General features: G+C 38.6%; 1 protein-coding gene across 2 annotated transcripts in view; it reads right to left on the bottom strand.

The window, feature by feature from the left end:
• Positions 1 to 283: 283 nt before the first annotated feature.
• The window catches only part of LOC150020233 (kelch-like protein 5), a 105,915-nt gene continuing 80,819 nt past the window's right edge, over positions 284 to 25,379 (bottom strand). Inside the window, exons 11-15 of one of the 2 annotated variants that reach the window (XM_090266983.1) lie at positions 22,980 to 23,184; positions 17,025 to 17,187; positions 9,188 to 9,400; positions 5,442 to 5,613; positions 284 to 697 (exon numbers count right to left, since the gene is read on the bottom strand). In XM_090266983.1, the coding sequence (XP_090123109.1) occupies positions 641 to 697; positions 5,442 to 5,613; positions 9,188 to 9,400; positions 17,025 to 17,187; positions 22,980 to 23,184 (810 nt within the window). In that variant the 3' untranslated portion in view covers positions 284 to 640. The remainder of the gene's footprint in view (positions 698 to 5,441; positions 5,614 to 9,187; positions 9,401 to 17,024; positions 17,188 to 22,979; positions 23,185 to 25,379) is intronic. The other variant, XM_090266984.1, reaches the window with a different exon arrangement.

A 25,379-nucleotide genomic window follows, 5' to 3' on the forward strand; every position in this document is an offset into this window, starting at 1 on the left:
TCTGATAGTTTATTGTTGGTGTATAAAAATGCAACCTATTTCTGAATATTAATTTTGTACCCTTCTACTTTACTGAATTCATTTATCAGTTTTAGTACAATTTTGGTAGAGTGTTTAGGATTGCCTATGTACAGTACCATGTTATTTACAAATAATAACAGTTTTACCTCTTTCTTTCCAAAAAAAGAGCAGTTGTGGTTAAACAAACAAGTAAACAAATGAATAAAAATTACTGTAACTCATGTATGATAAGAAGGATAATATTACAAGTTTTATTCTGGTGTGTTTGCACTGTAATAAAAGAAATATGGATAAAGTGAATAAAATGTGCTTGATTATTAAGAAATGAAATTCCCAATTAACATAGGGCTGTGTTTAGGAACAGTGTGTCTGTTCTCATATTTTATATGTGAAATATATGTTCATAATTACCAGCTATAGTTTTGGTTTACTAAGACATGAAAGTATGTAATCCTGGTTCATCCTCCTTTGTTTTAAAATCTTCACTTTCAGAGCAGGCACTTTGTGCCCAGGAATGTGGCACTGTAAATTTACTAAAAATGTACCCATCGATAGTAGGATAAAGGTTCTAAATTCATAAAAGAAGAGGATATCTTCATTTAGAAACCAAAGCACTAAATTATAATTTTACAGTCACAACGCAAGCCCCAGCTCTTCCTAGGCACAGTGGAGCAACCTAGAAGAAACAAGAAGACATACATGTTGGAGTTGTAGGTAAAAATGTTGATAACACTAGACAAGTTGGTGAAACACTGAAACGGCCCACGCTTGCTGGCAGAGCTGCTGCCCCAGGCTTACTGCCGGCCCGGTCCCTTCTCCCAAACCCCACTCCTGATGTCAAACTGTCACAGACACCCCATATCACATGGGCACATCACATAATTATGTGTTATTCACTTTTCTTAGCCCTGGCTGGTTTGGCTCAGTGGATTGAGCGTCGGCCTGCGAGCTAAGTGTCGCTGGTTCGATCTTCCAGTCAGGGCACATCAGAGAAGGAAAACTCTGACTCCAAAAAACCTCCGCTGCCTTGCGGCATACCTCTTCAGGGGAAAGGCTAAGGGAGTAAACCCCGACAGAAAATCCGGAGCCGGAGTCCCTAAGGCGGTTTGACGTTGTAGTCAACACCGGCAACTCCTGCGGCGCACCTGAAGCCAAGCTGTATTGACTCCGTCTTTCCCTTGGACCCTTCAGCTGCGAAGAGAGGGGGGGTCTGCTGCATGGGCAACAGCAGACCCTCCATATCACCCTGCCCAGGCTCTGTAGCTTCAGCTTCACTGGAGAGGACACTCCAGCGTCATCGTAAGATGTCGATTCAACACGGGAGGAGACAGATACCGTGTCACTCCCGAGTCGGATTGCACAGCCATTCTCGGCGGTGCAGATAGACTCTTAAGAAGCTACACCATCGTCTCTCGAGACGGACGGCTGCCGACGATTCACTTTTCTTTAAAGGTGATTTTTTCTCTTTTATTAATTGATACACAATTCACACATAACATTATATTAATTGCAGGTGTACAATATAATTCAATATTTATATATATTGTGAAAAAGGTGTTTTAATAGCTCAGGAATTGTTCTACATGAAGCACAGTTTTGGGCACAATGATGTACAACATAGATGTGAGGAAATGCTGAGTATTTAAAAGCAACTTTGTGAGCAATGTGGAGAAAACATAAAGTAATATCTTGAGAGGCCCTGTAAGAGAAGTATTATCTCAGAGAGAGTAACTGCAGGCCTGAGATCTGCTTACTCCAGAGGAAACAGTAACTTCCCACTTACTGGCTCCCTGCTCTGTGCGTAACTGAAAAGTCTAAATCCATTCCAATGCTTTTTTAGCAGAGTAAATGAATAATCAATACAATCTATTCAACTCCCTAGTAGTGGAAACAAACCTCATGAACAAACTCTATGACAGTGACAGAGAAGTGTGGGGTGCTAAGTGAAGGAAGATAAACTCATTATGGATAAGGAACAACTCTTAAATCTCACATTTATTTTCATTAAAAAAAGGTACCCTAGATGCTAGGCAATTAATAGAGAAAATAAGTGTAGGAAGAATAATTTTCAAAGAAGGACTACTTTGAACATAGTAAGAATCCAATCATTTGACCTAAGAGAAATAAAACATTAGCATTTAGGAAAGAGTAACTAATATAAAGTACTAAGAAAGTTTGCTTTGTACCAAGGAGAGGATTTTAAAAACACATCAGACTTCAATTATAAGAGAATTCTCAGTTATTCTCTATCTGAGTCAGTTGTTCTGATCACTGTTATATCTTCTTGAACAAATAATCTATTTTAATGCCATCATCTACTTATAATATTCCAGGAGTGACCTCTAAGTCACTTAAATCAAAGCATCTGTTTGTAATTAGCAACTTTTCTCAAAACACCCAATACACTAAGTCTCCACACTGTTAATGTACATGTTGTCAGGACAACCAGCTAGAAAGTTTAGCTTAGAGAATTTATTAAATACAATGCAGACACCTGCTTTTGGTCAAGGCTGGTAGTAGAGTGGGTAGTGGCTTAAGAGTTAGTAATCTCATTTCGTTTCCTGCACAAATGTGCTCTCATCTATTTGTTGGAACACTGAATGAAAATATTAATTTTTCAGATACTATGGTTCTAAATTCACTTTTAGGTGCTTTAAAATAGTAATAGAGGTAGCATCCATGTAAAATAGCTATGTGGTCATAGACTATTAGTTTTGATACAGAGTGTTTCAGCATAAAGTGTTAATTATCTGTAATAACAAGGCTCAAATACTGGCCAATAGATTTCCTTATAACTGGCCTAAGGGCTTAAATCAAGTACAGCTGAGAAAGAGATTCTTCTGTCTTGTTTTGGGCTCCCTGGTTATCATTCACAACTGCTCCTGCCATGGTAGAAGGACGATGGGAGGTAATCACGTAATTTCTAATGAAAGCCTGTAGCTCTCACTCAAACCTTCACTTGTTCTGTCCCTGACCCAATTTATCCTGTCCCCAACTGTTGCCACGTGAACTTTTTATTACTGTATCACTCTCTTGGTTCAAAGTCTCCACTGGCTTCTCATACCAAACTCTCTAGCTGGACCTTCACAGACATCCATCCTGACCCCAAACTTTCTCTCCAATAAGAACTCCTACTCTTCTCAGGCACGGATCCTTACAACCAGCTGCACTGCCTCAATGTAGCCCACATAGTCCGGCTTCAGTGCTATTTCTTCCATGTTTTCACAAGGTTCCTCCTACCTTTTTGAATGGGATACACAAAGGCTTTGCTTAAATCCAACTTTATCTCACTGAAGCCCTCTCAATAACATTTTTCTTTTTTCTCTTTGATTTTCCCTACCACTCACTGCCTGTACCATGGGACACTTCCTGTCAACCACTCTACGTTGTGGTTCCCTCCTTACACAGGCAGACCATACCTACCTAAGTAGTTAAGTTTTATGACAGTTGAGGTTGTAAGTTTTGGCTCAGTTAAACATTTGAATGTCTTTTATGAACTATATACTGAATTGGGGCACAAAAGTCCTGATCCTGTTATTGGTGATGAGATCATTCCTAGAAGTGCTAGGCCCTCCCAGAAATAGGCACTGTTGGAACGCTTTCTGTTAATAAACTTGCCAGGTCAAATTTCTTACTTGTTAATGTAATTTAGGATTATCATCTTAATTAGGTTATGACCAGCCATTTGATCTGCTACCAAATATCAATGACTCGAGTATTTAAAAGTTATTGGTCATGTATGGGTAAGCAGCTCAAATTTTTCTGACTACTGTCTTTGTTTCTAGTTTTCCACAGTCTCCCCTCCTTTTCTTAGAGCCCTCCTGTGGTTCTACCAGCTCTAGCAATGCTACAACATCTCATCAATTTCCCAGCAAGCAAATGGTGGCAGACTAACTACTAATAATTTGAGTAGTATTAACTTACTCTTTAAAGGTAATTTTGGATTTTATTTATGTTATAAAATTAAACATTTCCTCTTGTTTTCTTATATTTAATTAAGAGATGACTTTATCATGTTGATGCTATATATTTTGATACTGGACAAAATTGAGAGGATATGTTTTACCAAAAGAATTGTTTTAACAAAAACCGAGTAAGTGCATGAGGTTTCCCTTTTCTCCACATCCTCGCCAACATATGTTATTTGTTGACTTTTTGATGACAGCCATTCTGACTGGTGTGAGGTGGTTCTCACTGTGGTTTTGATTTGCATTTCCATGATGATTAGTGATATTGAACATCTTTTCATATGTATGTTGGCTATTTGTATGTCTTCTTTGGAGATATGTCTTTTTGTGTCCTCTGCCCATTTTTCAATCAGATTGTTGTTGTTTTTGTTATGGAGTTTCTTTTATATATATAGGATAGCAAGTCTTCTTTTTTTTTTTTTAAGATTTTATTTGTTTTTAGAGAGAGGGGAAAGGAGAAAGAGAAGGAGAAAAACATCAATGTGTGGGTGCCTCTCAAACGCCCCCAACTGGGGACCTGGCCTGCAACCCAGGCATGTGCCCTGACTGGGAATCGAACCAGTGACACTTGGTTCGCAGGCCAACACTCAATCCATTGAGCCACAGCAGCCAGGGCTAGGATGTCAAGTCTTTATTGGATATATCATTGTGCACTGTTGGTGGGAGTGAAAACTGGTGCAGACCCTATGGAAAACGGTATTTGGGATGCCTCAAAAAACTAAAAACATATACCATATGATCCAGCAATTTTACTTCTGGATACTTATCCAAAAACAAAAAAGAGAGAGAGAGAGAGAGAGAGAGAGAGAGAGAAAACCTAATTTGAAGAGATATATGCAACCCATGTTAACTGCAGAATTATTTACAACAGCCAAGATATGAAAGTAACTTAAGTATCTCTGATAGAAGAATGGAAAAGAAGATGTGATGATATATATATATATATATATATATATATATATATATATATATATATATATATATAATGGAATATTATGCAACAACAAGAAAGAATGAATCTTGTCACTTGTGACAACATAGGTGGATCTAGAGGATATTATGCTCAGTAAAATAAGTTAGGCAGAGAATGACAAATATTGTATGATTTCCCTTACATGTGGAGTCTAAAAACAAAACAAAAATAAGCAAATGAACAAAACAAAAACAGACTCATAAGTAGAGATGAAAATGATGGTTGTTACCAGAAGGGAGAGGGTATGGATGAAAAAGAAAAGGGGAATAGTCAATAATATTGTGATAAATTCACACAATGACAGATGATAACTTGAATTAGTGAGGTGATCACATTGTAAGGTATAAAAATGTCCAATCACTATATTGTACAACTGAAACTAAATAACCAATATAAGACTGTATATCAACTATACTTAAATTAAAAACAAAAAACAAAAAAACAGAGTAAGTGGAATAATGAAAAATGAAATGACATACCTGGGTCCACTCATTTGTCTGGGGATCATAAGCCTCCACTGTATTAAGATAAGTCTGTCCATCATACCCTCCAACAGCATATAATTTATCTCCAAGTAAACAGACCCCCACCGCATCTCTGCTGATGCTCATAGAGGCCACTGCAGTCCACATATCTGTTTTGGGATCATATCTGAAAGAAAATTTTAGAACTGGAGTTGACCTCATTCTCACAATATTTTCTGTAAAAAGTTTTGTTCTCTAAGCTTATCATTTGTCTTATTATCTGCTATATAAAGTACATTTGGACATAATTCAGAGAACAGTATCAATGTTTTCCTGAAAACTTTTAACTTACAACATTACAGATTCATTTAGCAGATGTGTAACACTAGAACTTTTCACACATGCTAAGGAAAATACTGAAAACTGCTTTAAGGTTTTAGATTGCCTACTGAAAATCTGAGAAAATCAATACATGCAGATCTATATAGGATAACTTATAGCTTCAACCATGGTAGCTGTTCATTTGTGGACCTTCATGAAGTATGTTTACTAGAACTGTCTAAAGCTGTGTACCTAAGATCAGATACATGCTTAGATGTCTATATTGTTTCTACTGTCTCATATCAATGAATAACTTTTCACTGTGTGCAGTACAACACTGAACCTGTGGTAATTTATGGGGCAAAGTGCATAAAAACTTCCATAATCCTTTCCTGGATTATAATATTCAATAAGCATAGTCTGAATTAGTTTCTCCCCAGTGCAGGTTAAATGCAGGTGTAACATTACTTCTTTCTACAAAAAACAAAACAAAACAAAACAAAACAAAAAAACACATACACAAAAATCCAACTCTGCTTATTTCACAGAAAGCAATTATTATCCCAGCAACTTTACTTTTTATTCTTCTTTTAGTTATTTCTAATTTATTAAATAACACACATATATACATTATATTCCCATTGTTCTAAAACTACAAAATTCTTTTTAACAAATATACTTTATTGATTATGCTTAACAGTTGTTCCAATTTTCCCCTCTTTGTCCCCCTCCACCCAGTACTCCTCTTCCCTCTGGCAATCCCCACCCCCAACCTTAGTTCATGTCCATGGGTCATGCATATAAGTTCTTTGGCTTCTCCATTTTCTTTTACTATTCTTGACATCCTCTTGTCCATTTTGTACCTACCAATTACACTTCCTAATCCCCATTCCAGCTGATAACCCTTCAAATGATCTCCATATCTATGATTCCGTTCCTGTTCTTGTTGTTTGCTTAGTTTGTGTTTTTAGATTCAGTTGTTGACAGTTGTGAATTTGTTGCCATTTTAATTGTTCATAGTTTTGATCTTCTTTTTCTTAAATAAGCCCCGTTAACATTTCATGTAATAATGGCCTGGTGATGATGAACTCCTTTAGCTTTATCCAGCTAGGAAGCACTTCATTTGTCTTTCCATTCTAAAGGGTAGCTTTGCTGGAAAGAGTAATCTAGGTTGTAGGTCTTTGCTTTTCATCACTTTGAATTATTCTTGCCAGCCCTTTCTTGCTTGCAAAATTTCTTTTGAGAAATCAGCTGATAGTCATGGGAACTCTTTTGTAGGTAGCTCTGCTCTTCTCTTGTTGCTTTGAAGGTTCTCTAGCTCTAACCTTTGGCATTTTAATTATGTGTCTTGGTGTAGTCCTCTTTGGGTCCAACTTGTTTGGGATTCTGTGTTTCCTGGACTTGTATGTCTATTTCCTTCTCAATTTAGGGAAATTTTCTTTCATTATTTTTTCAAATAAGTTTTCAATTTCTTGCTCTTCCTCTTCTCCTTCTGTCATCCCTATGATTCGGATATTGGTACTTTTGGAGAGGTCCCAGAGGCTTCTTATACTATCCTTGTTTTTTTTTGATTCTTGTCTCTTGCTGTTCTGGTAGAATGCTTATTTCTTCCTTATGCTCCAAATCATTTATTTGAATCCTGGCTTCCTTCCCTTCCCTGTTGGTTGCCTGTATATTTTTCTTTATTTCACTTAGAATAACCTTCATTTCTTCCCTTATGTTGTTGCCATAGTCAGTGAGTACTTTGAGCATCTGATCACCAGTGTTTTGAACTCTGCATCTGAAGGTCAGTCACCTCCGTTTTGTTTAGTATTTTTTCTGGGGTTTCGTTCTGTTCTTTTGTTTGGGCGATATTTCTTTGTCTCCTCAATTTGGTGACCTCCCTGTTTGTTTCTGTGTGTTAGGTAGAGCTGCTTTGACTCCCTGTCTTAGTAGTGTGGCCTATTGTATAATAGAAAAGCACCTGTAATTTGTGTGAGGCAGAGCCTTAGGTAATTGCCATGGAAGGGCAACTGGCTTCGTTGCTTTGTGGTTCTGTGTTGGGGGGAGGCCTCAGATAGGAGACAGTGCCACTGCCTGACTTCTGGAGTTTTGCCTGGCACTCACTCTGTTTCTAGTCACTTCGTTTCACCACTCCCCGTATGCAACTGGCGCCCTTACAGCTGTTGCTGTGGTGCTGAATCCGAGTGGGTGGGTTTGCTTACATTCTAGGACTATTGGGCCCCATAAGAGGAGTCTCCTGATAATCTGGCAGTTTTCTGCTACCCCAACCCCCCACCTGTTTTACAGCTAGAAGTTATGAGGATTCATTTTCCTGGTTCTGGGATCCTGGGCTATGTCGTCCTGCCTGTGGCTATTATCGCTTGTTTCCAAGGTATCCCTCCTGATTTGTATCTACCACACATGAATGTGGGATTCCTACTCTGCCGCTGCTGCCACCTCTCTGTGCTACACCATGTCTCCTCGTCTCTCTGCCCATCTTCACATCTCCACTCCTCCCTGTCAGGATAAGTGTGGCTTCTTTAAATCCTTGGTTGTCGGACTTCAATTACAGTTCAATTTTCTGATACTTCTGGGTGTTATTTGTTTTGAGGTTTAGTTGTAATTGTCTGTGGTTGCACAAGGAGGTGAAGCATGTCTACCTATGCCTCCTCCTTGACCGGAAGTCGCCAAAATTCTTAATAAAACCTCGATACTTTACATGACCTGCCCCTACCTCCATCCCAGTCTTCCTCCTTTCCTGCCACTCTCTCCATCACTCTGTATTCTGTGACTACAGCGGCTGCCTTTGAGTTTCTGAATGAGTCATATTCCTTTCTGCTTTGGAGCATTCATACATGCTCCTATTGGCTTTCCTAAATCCACTCAATGTTCTCTATTCCTTGAACTACAATGAGCACAAAAGGTGGAGTCTGAACTACTGTCTAAATCTTCCACTGATGTTACGTTTCTTTACCTGGCTGCACACTTGGATTTCATGAGGCCAGTCTGGATGACTTGATAAAACTTCTAAACCTCATGAGCCTTTTATTTTATTATTTCATTTTATATCCAAATATGTTAGAAATGCCCTGCTCCTTTTCACTTATTCAGCCTCCGGCCTCTAATTCATTATCTCTGAAATTCACAAAGCTCCTTTTCTTTTATTAGGTACAACATCCAGTACAAAATGGTATACAATGAATGTTTTTCTTCTGATTCAATTAATAAATTATATTACCAATTCTAAGGTCAGTTTAAGTAGGTAGTTATGAAAGCAGAACCTAGAGAGGCTCTGAGGAGACAGAGAGATGGCTAGAGCAGATAATCCAGTATTTACAAAGCTCCTAAGGAAAACTGCATATGGTGGATGATCAGTAAAGAATTACTAGTTTTTCTGAAAGTGTCAGAGGCCTATACTTGTTCTTTTTTATTCCTAGTTCTCCTTCATAAGAAATTACCTCTCCACACAGTCTGAGAGTCTTGAAGTCAAGTTGGATGCTGGAGCATCATGTCCTCCAATAGCATACAGCAATCCATTCCAGGTGGTCACTCCTACTCCCCCTCTCCTTTTTGACATTTGTGCACAGAGTGTCCACTTATTTGTATGAGGATCAAAACACTCTACTGACTTGAGACAAGAACTTCCATCACGACCACCAACTGCATAAAGTCTGTAAAAAGAACAAGCAAAATGATAAAGAAGATATCTATGCTTAAGACAAAGAGGTCATTCTTAACGGTCTTTCTTTGAATTTAAAGTGCCATCAGTTATAAGACACAGTGTCAGTTTATGTTTCATTAGGAAGGTGATATGCTATCAATTAAATGACATATGTACAATATATATGTATATATCAGATATCACTACACACACATAAGAAAGAAAACAAGCTCACATGAAAGCAATGACAGCTGTTTCACAGATGCCATCTGTTTGACATCTGTCTGATACATCACCCTTAATTGTAAGATGCCATTGCATTTTTAGAGATGTTGAAATGTATTTTAGAATATAGAACATATGGTATATAAATAAACCATGCCTTATTTCCTAAATAACTAAGATAGGACTTTGTTATAAAGGAAAGAAACTAACCTTTCAGCACCTATCACAGGTAAGGCATTTTACATGTATTTATTTAATTATCACAACGATGCTATGAGAAGCCATTTGTATCACTGTTTCACAGCTGAAGACATTGGGACTCATGGAGATTAAGAAACTTGAATGGGGTTACCCACGAAGAAGCAGAATCAGGATACAGACTTACAATAATGAGCAACTGTACAATGAGCACTTATCTGGGATGTACTTGTAGTAATAAAATAGGAGAATAAAAGTATAGCTTGAAACAATGGTATATAAATTAATATTTACTATATATAAACAGTGATCCTCCATTAATTTAAATTACTGCAGATAAAGATACTGTAAGTTATCTAAAATAAATGTGGTATGTTAATGAGCTAAATGTTCCCTTGATCAATTTAAATTCATTATCAATTAACATATAATACTAATTTGAAAGTCTTTTACTCTAAATATATGTAAAGTACTTTAAATATTTGAAGATTCAAGTATTTTTTATTAAGCACAAAATCTTCTTGTACCTACTTTTTACTTGGGAAGCTCTTTATAGATATTTTTCTATTAGGTTTTTTAAAAGAGTAATAAATTCAGTTCATTGCTAATACTAAAGATCATACAGTTGTAATTTATAGACTTTAGATAATATTTAACTATTGTTACAGTCTCAAGAAATAATATTTAAACTACCAATTTTCTGCCCATTAAAACACTAAGTATTTATATTTGGGTAATATACATATTATAAAGATGAATTTTCATAATTTTAATTTATAATTTAAAGTACACCATGACACTCAAGCAGGTTTTTAAATAAGAGGTTGACCATATTTTAAACAGCAATATAAGGTTGTAGCAATACCTTGTTGTAAGCTTAAGCTATATTGTAATATGAACATTTAAATTTATTTGAAACTTTTTTATCTGTTAAAAACCACTTTTTGTGTTACTATTCTTTTTTTTTGGTATATTTTATGATGTTGTTACAGCTGTCCCAATTTCTTTTCCCTTTACTCCCCTCTTCCCTACACCCCCCCTTCCCTCCAGCAATCCCACCCCCTATAGTTCATGTCCATGGGTCATGCATATAAGTTCTTTGGCTTCACCCTTTCCTGTATTATTCTTAACTTCCCCTGTCAGTTTTGTACCAACCAATTATGTTTCTTAGTCCCTGTACCATTTCCCCATTTCTCCCCCTTCCACCTACCTCCCAGCTGATAACCCTCCAAATGATCCCCATACCTATGATTCTGTTCCTATTCTGGTTTGCTTAGTTAGATTTTGTTTATATTTTTTAGATTCAGTTGTTGATAGCTGTGAGTTTGTTGTCATTTTAATGTTCATAATTTTGATCTTCTTTTTCTTAAGTAAGTCCCTTTGACATTTCATATAATAATGGCTTGGTGATGATGAACTCCTTTAGCTTTACCTTGTCTGGGAAGCACTTCATCTGCCCTTCCATTGAATGATAGCTTTGCTGGATAGAGTACTCTTGCTTGTAGGTCCTTGCTTTTCATCACTTTGAATACTTCTTGCTGGTCCCTTCTTGCCTGAAAAGCTTCTTTTGAGAAATCAGCTGATAGTCTTATAGGCTCCCCTTTGTAGTAACTCTTTGCTTTCTCTTGCTGCTTTTAAGATTCTCTCTTTGTCTTGAACATTTGGCATTTTGATTATGATGTGTCTTGGTGTGGTTCTGTTTGGGTCTAGATTGTTTGGGACTCTCTGTGCTTCCTGGACTTGTATGTCTATTTCTTTCACCAAATTTGGGGAGTTTTCCTTCATTATTTTTTCATATAAGCTTTTGATTTCTTGCTCTTCCTCTTCTCCTTCTGGCACCCATATGATTAGGATGTTGAAATGTTTAAAGTTGTCCCAGAGGCTCCTAAACCTCTCCTCATTTTTTAAAATTCTTGTTTCCTCGTTCTGTACTGGTTGACTGTTTTTTTCTTCCTTATGTTCCAAATCATTGATTTGAACCCCGGTTTCCTTCTCTTCACCATTGGTTTTGTGTGGATTTTCCTTTGTTTCATTGAGCATAGCCTTCACTTCTTCCCTTATGCATTTGCCATACTTAAGCATATCTGTCAAGCTGTGAGCATCTCTATAACCAGTGTTTTGAGCACTATGTCTGTTAGGTTGGCTATCTCCTCATCGCTTAGTTCTCACACTGGAACCTTAATCTGTTCCCCCTTTTGGGCAATACTTCTCCGTTTCCTCATCTTGACAGGCTCCTGTGTTTGCCTCTGTGTCTTAGGTAGAGCTGTCGCACCTGTTACGTTGTAAGGGGCGGAGCCTTAGGCATTCGTCAGTACAGAGCGACCTGTTTCACCACGTTGTGGCGCTGTATATGGAGGAGGAGTCTGAGAGGGAACATTGCTGTTTGCTTAGCACTCACCCCTTTTCCAGGTACTTCTCCCACTTCTGTATGGGCCTGGCGTCTCTCCAGCTGTTGCCCTTGCTGTCGTTTCCAGAATCGGGGGGTCTGCGGATGTTCTAAGACCATGGGGCCCTTTAAACAACTGGACTCTGCTGAGAGAGTGGCAGCCTCTTCTCTGCCCCAGCTCCCACTGGTTTTCACAGGCCAAAGCAATGAGGCTTTATTGTCCCCAGTGCTGTAACTGTGAGCTGTGTGGTCTGGTCTGGTGCCTGGGAGTGCTCCCCAGGTGTCCCTCCTGACTTCTTAAAATGTGTGACTGCACTTTCTGCCGGCCTGCCCCTGCCACTGCTGCTGCTGCCGCCACCACATCATGTCCTCTCTGCCCCTCCTACCTGTCTGGATGAGTATTTCTTTATATCTTTGTTTGTTGGACTTCCCTGAAGCTCGATTTTCTGAACTTTGGTTGTCTCTAGTTTTGAGATAGTTGTATTCTTTCTTAGTTGTGGAGGGAGATGCAGCGTGTCTATCTAGGCCTCCATCTTGGCCAGAAGTTGTGTTACTATTCTTAATGTTAAACTATTTTAATCTTTAATCAATACTTGATGGAATAATTATCTAAATACTGATCACAGAATATCAGAAAGCATCAACAGTTAGAAAATATCATTAATTAAAAATACATGCACACATACTCACACGTGCACACATTCTGCAACAGGCTTCAAGGCACCTTACGCTATTCACAATGAATTCATGGGTCTTCACTATGAAAAGTGCATGAACTCTGAAGCCAGATTCTCTGGGTTTGAACCCTGGTCCTGCCACTTATCACTTACCATTTGTGATTGAGGACAAGTTATTTAACCTCCACCTGCCTGAATTTTATCATACATAACATCTAGAAGTCCTGCCTCAGATGATTACTAATGATCATATTTCAAGTATTTTAAACAATACCTTACACACAGTAAATACAGCATAAGTGTTTGAGGGGAAAATTAATTCTGTCTCTATTTTCATTCTTTTAGAAAATTGCATTTTTAGGAAATGGCAGATGTATAAACAACATTTAGTCTATGCTAATATTAATGGCTAAATTGCATTGATTACACTTCTGAAGAATCATTATCTCAAGCAATGGTCTTCAAACTGTATTCTAAGAACAGGATTCTGAGGACTTGAATTTCAAATGAACCATTTTTGGGGACCCACTCAAGTTTTAAAAAGTAGTTTTAATTTTCAAAAATATCAGCTGGCTTAATTAAATACCATGCAAAATTCAGAACTCATCTTTCCTTCTTATGACAGTACCTATTACAATAAAAAAAGAAATAGTATGTCAAATTGTGATAGTTTTGTACTAAATATTTTAAAATGTAAGATTTAGGCTTTGCCTAACTTTTATAATTATGTCTTACCTGACTTGTAAAATTATGATCAAGAATGCCAACAGTGGGTAGATACTATTTGAGATTAAACTTAGAAAAAAACTTTTCTCCTGTCTGCAAACTACTTGAACAATTTAACTGAAGTTTCCTGAGATTCCAATTAAATTGCTCTAGTAGTTAAAGTAACTATTTTCAGCTTTTTTGTGAATTAGGATTTTTTTCACACTGGACTACCAAAACAAAACATAGAAATAATCTTTAAAACAGATTTATTCTTCTACATTAAAATTTATAATAAGTAAATATTATAAACTTGAACTTATAATAAATTTAAAGCTTATAACAAATTTGAACCTCTGTTTGCCTTAAGTAACGAGGTTTCCATAAGATTTCATTAGAAAGAGAGATTCTATTGCCAAAAATATTTGTAAGCTTAAAAGTAGCCTGAGCAATTGGAAGTTTAAATAAAGTTTCTTTCTGTCAAACATGGTAGAAAGAAAAATTTTAACATTTAAAAATTTTTAAGATACAGAATGAAACTTGTAAGACATTGAAACAGGTCTTCCCTAAAGAAACAACTACGTTTTGATCAGGAAGCACTGTAACATAAATTAAAATAACAAAAACGGTAGTTAATCCAGGCTTTTCATTTTATAGATTTTAAAAACTGAGGTATGAAGAAATGATTTGTTCTAAATCACAAAAGAATGATAGAGAGAAGATGCATGATTAAAAATTTTCAACCAGCAGCATGCTTTATTTTCAAACAACATAGTTTCTATTTTTTTCCTGATTCTGACTATGTACCTAATACTGGAAACCAACAAAATAGTTTAAAACATTGCTACCTTGTTAGAGCAAGCTTAGCAAAATGCTGGTTGATGAGAACACACACTCTTCTTGGGGTGACCTGAGCACCACTGCAGCTAAGGGGCAGCAGGATAGTCTCAGAAAAGCTGCCCACTTCAACTTACTGTAGAGATGGTTATATTTAGTTTCTTATAAAAGAGAGTATTTAAAAATTTTGTTTTAAAAATATTTTATTGATTGTGCTGTTACACTTGCCTGAATTTTCCCCCATCTGTCACCCTCTACCCAGCACCTGCCACTCCCTTAGGCAATCTCCCCACCATTGTTCATGTCCATGGGATGGAACATGCGTATAAGTTCTTTGGCTACTCCACTTCCTATACTTTAGTTTACATCCCCAAGACTATTCTGTAACTACCTTTTTGTACTTCTTAATCCCCTCACCTTTCACCCATTCAGCCATAGCCCTCTCCCACCTGGCACCGTCAAAAATGCTCTCTGTATCCCTGATCGTCTCTCTGTTCTTTTTGTTTGCTTAGTTTTTTAGATTCAGTTGTTAATAGGTATGTGTTTACTGCCATTTTATTATTCATAGTTTTGATCTTTTTCTTAAATAGGTTCCTTTAATGTTTCCTATAATAATGGTTTAGTGATGATGAAGTCCTTTAGTTTTTTCTTGTCTGGGAAGCTCTTTATATGCCCTTTGATTCTAAAATGATAGCTTTGCTGGGGAGAGAAATCTTAGCTACAGGTCCCTGGTTCTCATGACTTTGATTATTTCTTGCCAGTCCCTTCTAGCCTGCAGTGTTTCTTTTGAGAAATTGGTTGACAGACTTAGGGGAACTCCCCTGTAGGTAACTGCTTTTCTCTTGCTGCTTTTAAGACTCTCTCTTTATCTTTAACCTTTGGCATTTTAATTATGATGTGTCTTGGTGTGGGCCTCTTTGGGTCCAACTGTTTGGAACTCTGTGCTTCCTGGAGTTGCATGTTTACTTCCTTTACCAAATCAGGGAAGTTTTCTCCCATTATTTTTTCAAATAGATTTCCAATTCCTTACTCTTTCTGTTCTCCTTCTGGCACCATTATGATGCAAATGTTGGAACACTTGAAGTTGTCCCAGAGACTCCTTACACTATCATTTTTTTTGGATTCTTTCTTCTTCTTGCTGTTCTGCTTGGTTGTTTTTTGTTTCTTTATGCTCCATATCATTGATTTGACTCTTGGCTTCATTCATTTCTGCTTGGCATTTTTTTATGCTGTTGAAGTACTCACTGAGTTCCATGAACATTCTTATAACCAGTATTTTGAATTTTGCACCTCACAGATTATTCATCTCCATTTTCTTTAGTTCTTTTTCTGGAGTTTTAATTTTTTTTTTCAATTGCCCATGTTTCTTTGCCTCCTCATTTTGACAGCCTCCCTGTACTTGTTTCTGTGTATTAGGTAGAGCCTCTATGATTCCCTGTCTTGGAAGAGTGGACTGTAGGGTCCAGTAGCATAGCCTCCCCTATCACCCAAACTGGGTATAGGAGGTGCACCTTTGTGTGGGCTGAGTAAACCCTTCTCTTGTAGTTGAGCATTGATTGCTGTTGGCAGGTCTATGGGAGGGATTTACCCAGGTCAGTAAGCTGAAGAACTGGCTGTGACCACTGACCACCAACCTTCACCCTCTGTGGAGGAACAGCTGTGCCAGGGCAAGGTGGTGGTGCTCTGAGGTTGTCTGTAGCTGTCCACTGGGTACACAGGCTCTGGGGTCTCCTCAGTGGTACAGGTCAGGACCAGCCACCACCTGTGTTATGCCTAGGGACACCCAGTGTGAACTACAAAGCAATCTGCAGCTCGCTGCTTCTTGTGCTGGGTAGAGCCAAACTGTGATCCAAAGCTGGCTGCTGCTAGTGCTGGTCCTGAGGCTGCTTAGTCAGAGATAGAAGGGCTGGGGGCAAGCCATAATTGTGTGGGGCAGAGGCCCAGGTAAACGCCAGGGCTAGGCAAAGTGTAAGCCCTGATGTCAGACACTTCAGTTCCTCCCCATATGCCACTAGTGCCTTTCAAGCTGCTACCCCAGTGGTGCTGGAGCTCATAGGGAGTGAGTCTAAGTTCATGTCTGGGTTCTTCAAGAGGAACATCTTGGGACTCCAGAAACTTTTCCACCAACTCAATCCATGCTCGTTTTGCAGCCAGAAGTTATGGGGGCTTATCTTCCAGGAAATGGAACCCTGGGCTTGGGGGCCTAGTGTGGGACTGCAACCCCTTGCTCCCAAGATATCCCTCCCAAATTTATATCTACTACACATGGGTTTGTGGACCTGCCTGTTCTGTGTCCCCACATCTCCACGTCCCCATGTCTCCTACCCTTCTGGATTGATGTGGTTTCTTTAGTTGTGTAGTTGTTGGGCTTTCATTCAACTCAATTTCTCAGTTATCCATAATTAGTTGTAATTTAGTTGTAATTTTGATGTGGTTGTGCAAGGAGGAGACCCATGTTTACCTACACCTCCATCTTTGAAAATTTGTTTACATCACTAAGTATTTCTTTTTTGTGATTTATTTATGTATGTTTTTAAGTTGGATATGACACAGCATGATAAATTTAGTTTATTGTGTTTCAAATAGAACTTTAAGTATTTCCTTACTTTCCACTTAGTACTGCCACACCGACTGTGCTCCTGGGGGTGGACATAGCGGCAACAAAGTTCCACTGGCGAGCCTGAGGGTCCCATCTTTCCACTGTATTCAGATAGCTCCAGCCATCATGCCCTCCGACTGCATACATGGGACCTTCCAATACAGCCACACCTACAAGGAGACAGGAAAAAATACTCACTTAAGAATGGCATTTTAACTGAAATGTAAGTACAATAAATCTTAAACATGCAAATTTAACTAAACCAAAACTTTATAATATGGATATCTGGTTTATTCACAGCTCTTCTTAGTATATTGGCAGGTGAGTGAGTGGAAGAAATAGCACTACAACTCTGGTCTTAAAAGTTTTAGAGGCAGACTTCCAGCCAAGATGCAGGCCTAGACAGACACGCTGCATCTCTCTCCACAACTAAGAAGGAATACAACTACCTCAACTAGAGACAACCGAAGTTCCAGAAAATAGAGCTGCATGGAAGTCCAATAATTGAAGAAATAAAGAAGAAATACTCATCCAGACAGGTAGAAGGGGCGGAGAAGACACAGTGTGGCGGTGGAAGCAGCGGTGGCAATAGCAAGCTGGCGGAAAGCATGGTCACACATTTTAAAAACTAGGGAGGGACACCTGGGGAGTGCTCCCAGCAGTAGACCAGACCACACAACTCATGGTCCCAGCGCCAGGAAAAATAAAGCGTCATTGCTTCTGACTGTGCAAACCATTGGGGGTTGGGGCAGAGGAAGAGGCTGCCACTCTCTCAGCAGAGTCCGCTTACTAGCGGGCCCCCACAGTCCTAGAATGTCTGCAGACCCACCTACTCTGGGAACAATGGCCAGGGCAGCAGCTAGAGAGGCGTCAGGCCCATACAGAATTGGGAGAGGTACCTGGAAAGAGGCAAGCGCTGAGCAAATGGCATTGTTCCCTTTCAGACCCCTCCCCCATATACAGCGCCACAACGTGGTGAAACAGGTCGCCTGTACTGACGAATACCTAAGGCTCCGTCCCTTACAACGTAACAGGTGTGAAAGCTCTAGTTAAGATACAGAGGCAAACAAACGCAGGAACCTGTCAAGATGAGGAAACAGAGAAATATGGCCCAAAAGAGGGAATGGATCAAGGTTCCAGTGGGAGAATTAAGTGATGAGGACATAGCCAACCTAACAGACATAGAGTTCAAAACACTGGTGATAAAGATGCTCACAGGCTTGACAGATATGCTTAAGTATGGCAAATGCATAAGGGAAGAAGTGAAGGCTATGCTAAATGAAACAAAGGAAAATCCACACAAAACCAATGGTGAAGGGAAGGAAACCAGAGTTCAAATTAAAGATTTGGAACACAAGTGCAGAATGAAGAAGCAAGAATTGAAAAACATGAGGAGAGGCATAGGAACCTCTGGGGCAACTTTAAACATGCCAACATCCAAATCATAGGGGTGCCGGAGGAGAAGAAGAAGAGCAAGAAACTGAAAGCTTATGTGAAAAAAATAATGAAGGAAAACTCCCCAAATTTGGCAAAGAAAATAGACATACAAGTCCAGGAAGCACAGAGAGTCCCAAACAATCTAAATCCAAACAGGACTACACCAAGACACATCATACTTAAATGTCAAAAGTTAAAGATGAAGAGAATCTTAAAAGCAGCAGGAGAAAAGCAGAGTTACCTACAAAGGGGTGCTTATAAGACTATTAGCTGATTTCTCAAAGGAAGCTTTGCAGGCAAGAAGAGACCAGCAAGAAGTATTCAAAGTGATGAAAAGCAAGGACCCACAACCAAGAGTACTCTATCCAGCAAAGCTATCATTTACAATGGAAGGGCAGATGAAGTGCTTCCCAGACAAGGTAAAGCTAAAGGAGTTCATCATCACCAAGCCATTATTATATGAAATGTCAAAGGGACTTACTTAAGAAAAAGAAGATCAAAATTATGAACATTGAAATGACAACAAATCACAAGTATCAACAACTGAATCTAAAAAATATAAACAAAATCTAACTAAGCAAACCAGAATAGGAACAGAATCATAGGTATGGGGATCATTTGGAGAGTTATCAGCTGGGAGGGGGGTGGGGGAGAAATGGGGAAATGGTGCAGGGATTAAGAAGCATAAATGGTTGGTAAAAATAGGCAGGGGGAAGTTACGAATAATATAGGAAAGGGTGAAGCCAAAGAACTTACATGCATGACCCATGGACATGAACTAAGGGGTGTGGGATTGCTGAAGGGAAGGGGGTACTGGGCGGAGGCGAGCAAAGGGAAAAATATGGGACTACTGTAACAACATAATCAATAAAATATACTTTAAAAATATTTTAGAGGCAATGTTTTGAGGTCACATAGTGGGAAATTATTAAAAACTACACAAAGTGTACAATTCCCATATTTAAAACATTTTTCAATAATATGGATTTAAAATATATTTGAGAAAGCATTTTTATTCCTTTCCCCCATTAATTCAGATTTGTGATATTTTTATTGCAGTTATATTTGATACCACTATCTATTGATGAATCATCATCAGGAAACTAAGGCAGGTTCATTTGTTCATTTACTCAACAGAACATAACAGATAAGGGCTCTGCCCTCATGGAGCTAATATTTTAGTTGGGAAACAGAAATATTTTGGGTATTGTTAATGCTATTAAGAAAAACTGAATTTATTAATGGTAGAGAGTTAGGGGGAGATCTCTCAGATAAGGTGACATTTGAACAAACACATAAGTGAAGTTAGGAAACCAGACATGGAGATATGTGAGGGAAGAGACGGTGAGGTAAAGGGAATCATATGTACTAAGGGCCCAAGGCTTGTTCAGCATGTCTGCAATAAAGCAAGGAGGCCAGCTGGGCCGGCAGGGTGAGTGACAGAGAGAGTGTAGGATGTGAGGGAGAGTGTGGAGCCAGATCATGCAGCATGGTTGGGGCTATTGCAAGGGTTTCGGGTTGTATTCTGAATGAGACAGAGAGCCTGTAGAAGATTTTGAGATGAGATGTGACATGAGCACAGTCAGGTGAGATATAAATATGAACACTAGTGGGTCAAAATACAAAACTTGCACTACAAATACATTTTAATTTGTGAAATCATGGCCAGATGTGATATAAATATTCGTCATTCATACATATCCCAAATTAACATATTCTACTCATTGGTGCCCTACCAGTACTGGCTATTGCAGACACGCCAATGTATCTATAGGTCCTATTATATATAATATACATCCAATTATATGTGTGTGTACAATTAATCAAAGGACAGGAAGGAAAAAATAATGGTTCCATTTAGTCCAACACCTTAAATAGTATCTTTGATAAGAAATATTAGCAGCAGAACCAAGTTTTCAAAGGAAGTCTTCATATAATTTCCATATGCAAAGTGATAAAAGGAGTGTTTCCTACGTAAAAGTTCCTTTTATAAAGAGCTTTTATAAATTTAAAACATTTATTACAAGGTAAATTAATAAGAACAAGGCTGTTTTAAAAGATGCAAAAATCTAAAATAAAGGCTTAAAGTAGACACTTTGAGCTATGTAATCATTCTCCTTTGAACTTGCTGCAGTTCAATAAAAGTCTTTTGTAGGCCCTGGCTGCTGTGGCTCAGTGGATTGAGCGTCAGCCTGCGAGCAAAGTGTCGCTGGTTCGATTCCCAGTCAGGGCACATGACTAGGTTGCACGTTAGGTCCCCAGCTGGGGGTGTGAGTGAGAGGCAACCACACAGTGATGTTTCTCTCCCTCTCTTTCTCCTTTCCCCTCTCTCTAAAAATAAAATAAACAAACAAATAAATTATTAATAAATAAAATTATTTTTTTAAAAAAGTCTTTTGTAGGGTACCTGGGACTAATGATAGGATTCCATGCTCAATCTAGTTTGCATAAAACATAGCTGGATCACGGACATTCTCATTCCATGTACCATATGTATAAGAATTTACCTCAAGTTAGAATTAAGTTTCTTTTCCCCAAGGAAGGGGAAGGTTTGCAGTTGAATCACACCATTGTCCCTGAATTTTATGGTTAACTCAAATTTATAAGCCTCATTCATGCTGCTTTTAAGATATATCTTCCCACATTCTGTGCTTATTTAATAGGCAATTTTATGGACTCAAGGGCAATGTTTATAGTTTTCTTTTAAAAATCATATAGTTAATTTTAAGCTCCCTCTCTGCACCTTAGCTGTGACCCTCTGGTTTACTTCCTTACCAAACTTGAAACTTAAGACCACCTTTTACTGAAACCTAATTGCAACGAGTAGAGTCCCTTGTTTCTTTGGCTTTTTGCTATACTCTCTACCACTACCTAGATGGTATCTTCATGCCTAGATAATTTTCACTGGCTTTTTGGGGTAGCTTCTACTCAGGTGCTCAGTATTAATAAAGTGAGTTAGTAGAACGCTATTCAAACTATGCCTTCACTGTTACTCATCCATTTTTTAAACTCATCTTTTATGGTGGCCTATCAAATTCTTTATTGCAACTATTTTAAACCTTTTCCAAACTGTGGTAAATTGACAACAGGGCCACCAATTCTTCCTCTCCTTGAGTGCGATGTGACTCTGCTGCTCCTTCCATCAAGAGGAGATGTCTATTTCTCTACTCTTTGAATCTGAACTTGCCCATGTAACTTGTTTTGGTCAGTGGGGTGTCAGCAAACATGATGCAAACAGAAGCTTGGAAGTGTTTGTGCACTGGGCTTGCCTTTGCTTGCTGCTTTTGGAATCCTGTGACTGCCACACATGAAGAAGCCTGCTCTAGCCTGCTGAATCATCAGCAGCGCTGGCCAGCTGCCTGTGTTTCACAGGCCAGCAACCTGCCTACCACCACACATGTGAGTGAGGCCAGCCTGTCAACCCATCAGCATTCCACAGATTAATGAGAAAACCCAGCACAGATGATCCAAGACAGCCCAGACCAGAGCAGCCTAACCCGCAGATCCATGAACTAAATAAACAGTTGGTGTAAGCCTCTAAGTTTTGCAGTGGTTTGTTATACAGCAAAAGCTGGGTGATACTCATGTATTTCAAGCCTCATGTCATTTTATTTCCACCTCTTTCACTCTCACCAAATAATTCTTTCTATTTCACCTACTCTTTCTCTTATGAGAAAAAGAGAGGTCATCTGATACAAGATTCCTAAATTCTCTTTTATCATCTCAGAGTGAGCCATTGGTTTCTGGAGGGTAAAGATAGTGTCTTCCACATTTTTACATACCTGCAGAGCAAAGAGTATGGCACACGGCACATGTTAATTTGTGTCTGCTCAGTGAATTACTAAATGTAAAAATGAAAAGTATCTATCATTACATTCTCTGTGCCACCTCCAAATTGTTCTGGGTTTTACTCATTTCTGCTTAAAAACCATGGGATACAGATAGAAAACAATAGTGCTAAAAATTTTCAAAATAACATTTCAATTAAGTTAGATAATACTAATTGTCAACATGAAACATACATGTCCAAAGGTGGCTTGTTGGTCTATCATTCTACACTGAAACATTCATGTTTTTTTGCTCTTGTCGGGTGGCTCAGTTGCTTGGAGTGTTGCCCCATACATTAAGAGGTAGTGGGTTTGATCCCCGGCCGGGGCATATACCTAGGTTGTGGGATCGATCCTTGGTCGGGGCACATATGAGAGGCAAAGGATCGATGTTTCTCTCTCACATTGATGTTTCTTTTTCACTGTCCCTTCCTTTCTCTCTAAAATCAAATAAACATATCCTCTGGATTAAAAAATAATTTTCATGCTTCTATTTGTACTCATTGCACATATACATGTATGCATATGCTTGTATTCTGTGCTCCCACTTCTCAGATAACAGATCACATGAAGGAATGCGTGGTGACTGCTGCTGACCCTGCAGCTGCCACACTGGTCTTCTTTTGCCTGGTACAGGTGTAAAAACGCTGTGGAGCCCAAACACACAGTACTATGCACCAATCTGCAGTTGCGCTCACCAAGGCCATGCCTGTGGGTGGACATAGGCGGCATCACACTCCAGGTTTTTGTTCTGGGGTTGTAGCATTCGACAGTGTTCAGAGTCTTCAGTCCATCTCTCCCTCCGACCACGTACAGTTTGTCATCCAACACCGCAACACCGAACTGTAGCCTCCTCCCATTCATATTTGCGACAGGAGTCCACATATTTGTACGGAGATCATACTTTTCAATGCTTGTTGCTCCTTAATGGTAATATATAAGTTATGTGAATAAAAATTTCACCATGATTATTTTATGAAATCATACATACAAAAGTATAGTTTTATTAGCATTGATGATAATACTTTTATTATATTCCAATAAACCCTTTCATGATCTGGCCCCTGTTTATATCCCTGACTTTGTCTGCTAATATTCTCCAGGGCATACAAGAGGGCATAGATCTCCTACTATTCTCCATGGCATACACCATGCTATGGTATTAAAAAGTAAGTGAAAAATTATCTATCAAAGGAGGCTGAGAAGCAATAGCTAGAAGTGGGAAGAAAAGCAGGGTAGTCTAGTGTCATGGAAACCAAAGGAAGAAATGTTTAGAACAGATAGGACTATGAATAGTATCAAATGCTACCGAGAGGGTCAAGTAAGATGAAAACTAAAAAGTATTACTAGATTTAGCTACGTGGAGGTCACTGGTGACTTTAAGAAGAGTCCCTTGTTTGAGTGGCTGAGATAGGATTGGGAGGTGAGGAATGGAGATGATCCTTTGGAGAAGTTTGGCTCTAAAAGGGAGGGAGAGAATGATGGGACTTACTAGATGGGTTGAGAGAGGTTTTGTCTTGCTTTGCTTTTAAAATTGGAGAAACTTGAGTTTGCTTAAATGGTAATGAGAAGGATCTAGCTATAAGGAAAGAAGCTGAAAATATAGGATATGACGGGATCCTGAGAGGCAGGGCAGGGCAGGGTCAGAGCACAGGTGAGGGCTGATTTTGACAAAAGAAGGGAGAGGATACACATCCTGTTGCGACCAGGGAGGGTGAAAGCGTAAGTGCGGATCATGTGCTTTGGGAACTATGGGTGTGGGAAGTTTAGGGAGTAATCGCCTGATGAGGTCTACATTTTTTTAAGAATTGGAAGATTCAAAGAACTCTTGTTGTCTTTATTAAGTGACACCAGTGGAGTTAAGGGGAAGAAAAGCCCCACCCCTCTTAAAAAACTCCAACCCCCACTTAGGAAGAGTTTGGTTAATGTCTACTTTATTCCCCTCTTCTAAGCTTCTAATACACTATGCAATCGGTGCTATTCTTATAGAATTACAATCAGGACAAACATTTATCCTAATGAATTTGTTATAATTAGGTCATCAGAGCACTGATACTATTGATAATCTCCTAAAATTTAGAAATAGTTTTATTATATATTTTCTTATTATTGTAGTTCTATTATTTATTTCCTCTACAAAAATTTTTAAGTTATTTGAAATAAATCCCAAGTCTTTTTCTATCTCTATATTCTCACAGGGCCATATAATAGACTTCTTAGTATATAGTAGCTGTTCAAAAATATTTTTGAATTTGAATAATCTTCATTATTTTTAGCTATAAGGAGATTTTTCTCCTGCACTCAGATTATTTTAATAATAGTATTCTTGACTCATCACTCTAAATCTGATCTTAAAAACTTTCTTTGTTAAATAAGAAGACAATGCCAATCATTCTTCTTCACTAATGGATTTAAGAACTATTCTAACTTTAATTTATTTCTTTATATCTAGTTCACTCAACAGTATCATAGTCTTATATATCGATAACTAAAAATTCTTTTGCTAATATCAAACATAATTCTTATATGAAATCTGAAAACACTGTCTAAAACATGTATCTTAATATATATCAAAGCATAATAAATTCTTAACAACTGCAAAATTCTATATAAAAGTTTAGAACTTCCCTAATTTATACTAAAGAATTAACCTGTTAGGTTTGTGCCAGGAGCTGGGTGGGCCAGTTCAAAGCCTTTATTGAAGGATGTTCAAGCAGGTGGCTGATTCCGAGGAGACTACAGCACCAGGGGAAGGGGTAGAGGGATTTTTAAGGGCTTGAAGCAAACCCTCAGTGGGATGGGCCACCCTGCTGGTCAGCTCAGGTGTTTGTGAAAGAACAATGTCCCCTGATTGGGGATGGCTGTCAGGAGACTTACGTAAGTGATTAAAGAGAGGGGAAGAGGCAATGGGGGTGTAATTAGCTCTCAGTAGGATGTGGCGGCTATGCCATAGTTGCCGCTGTTAATGGGGAACCTTGTAATTGGGTGCATGGCCGGCATCACAGACCCTTTTTGTTTTAGCACAGGTGGTGGCTCAGGTACTGTGTGACTGCAGGCCATAGTTTCCAAGGACACAGTGACCACTGGCCACAGGCAGC

Source organism: Furipterus horrens, unplaced genomic scaffold, assembly GCF_987537825.1.
Source record: "Furipterus horrens unplaced genomic scaffold, mFurHor1.1.pri manual_scaffold_2, whole genome shotgun sequence".
Taxonomy (NCBI): Eukaryota; Metazoa; Chordata; class Mammalia; order Chiroptera; family Furipteridae; genus Furipterus; species Furipterus horrens.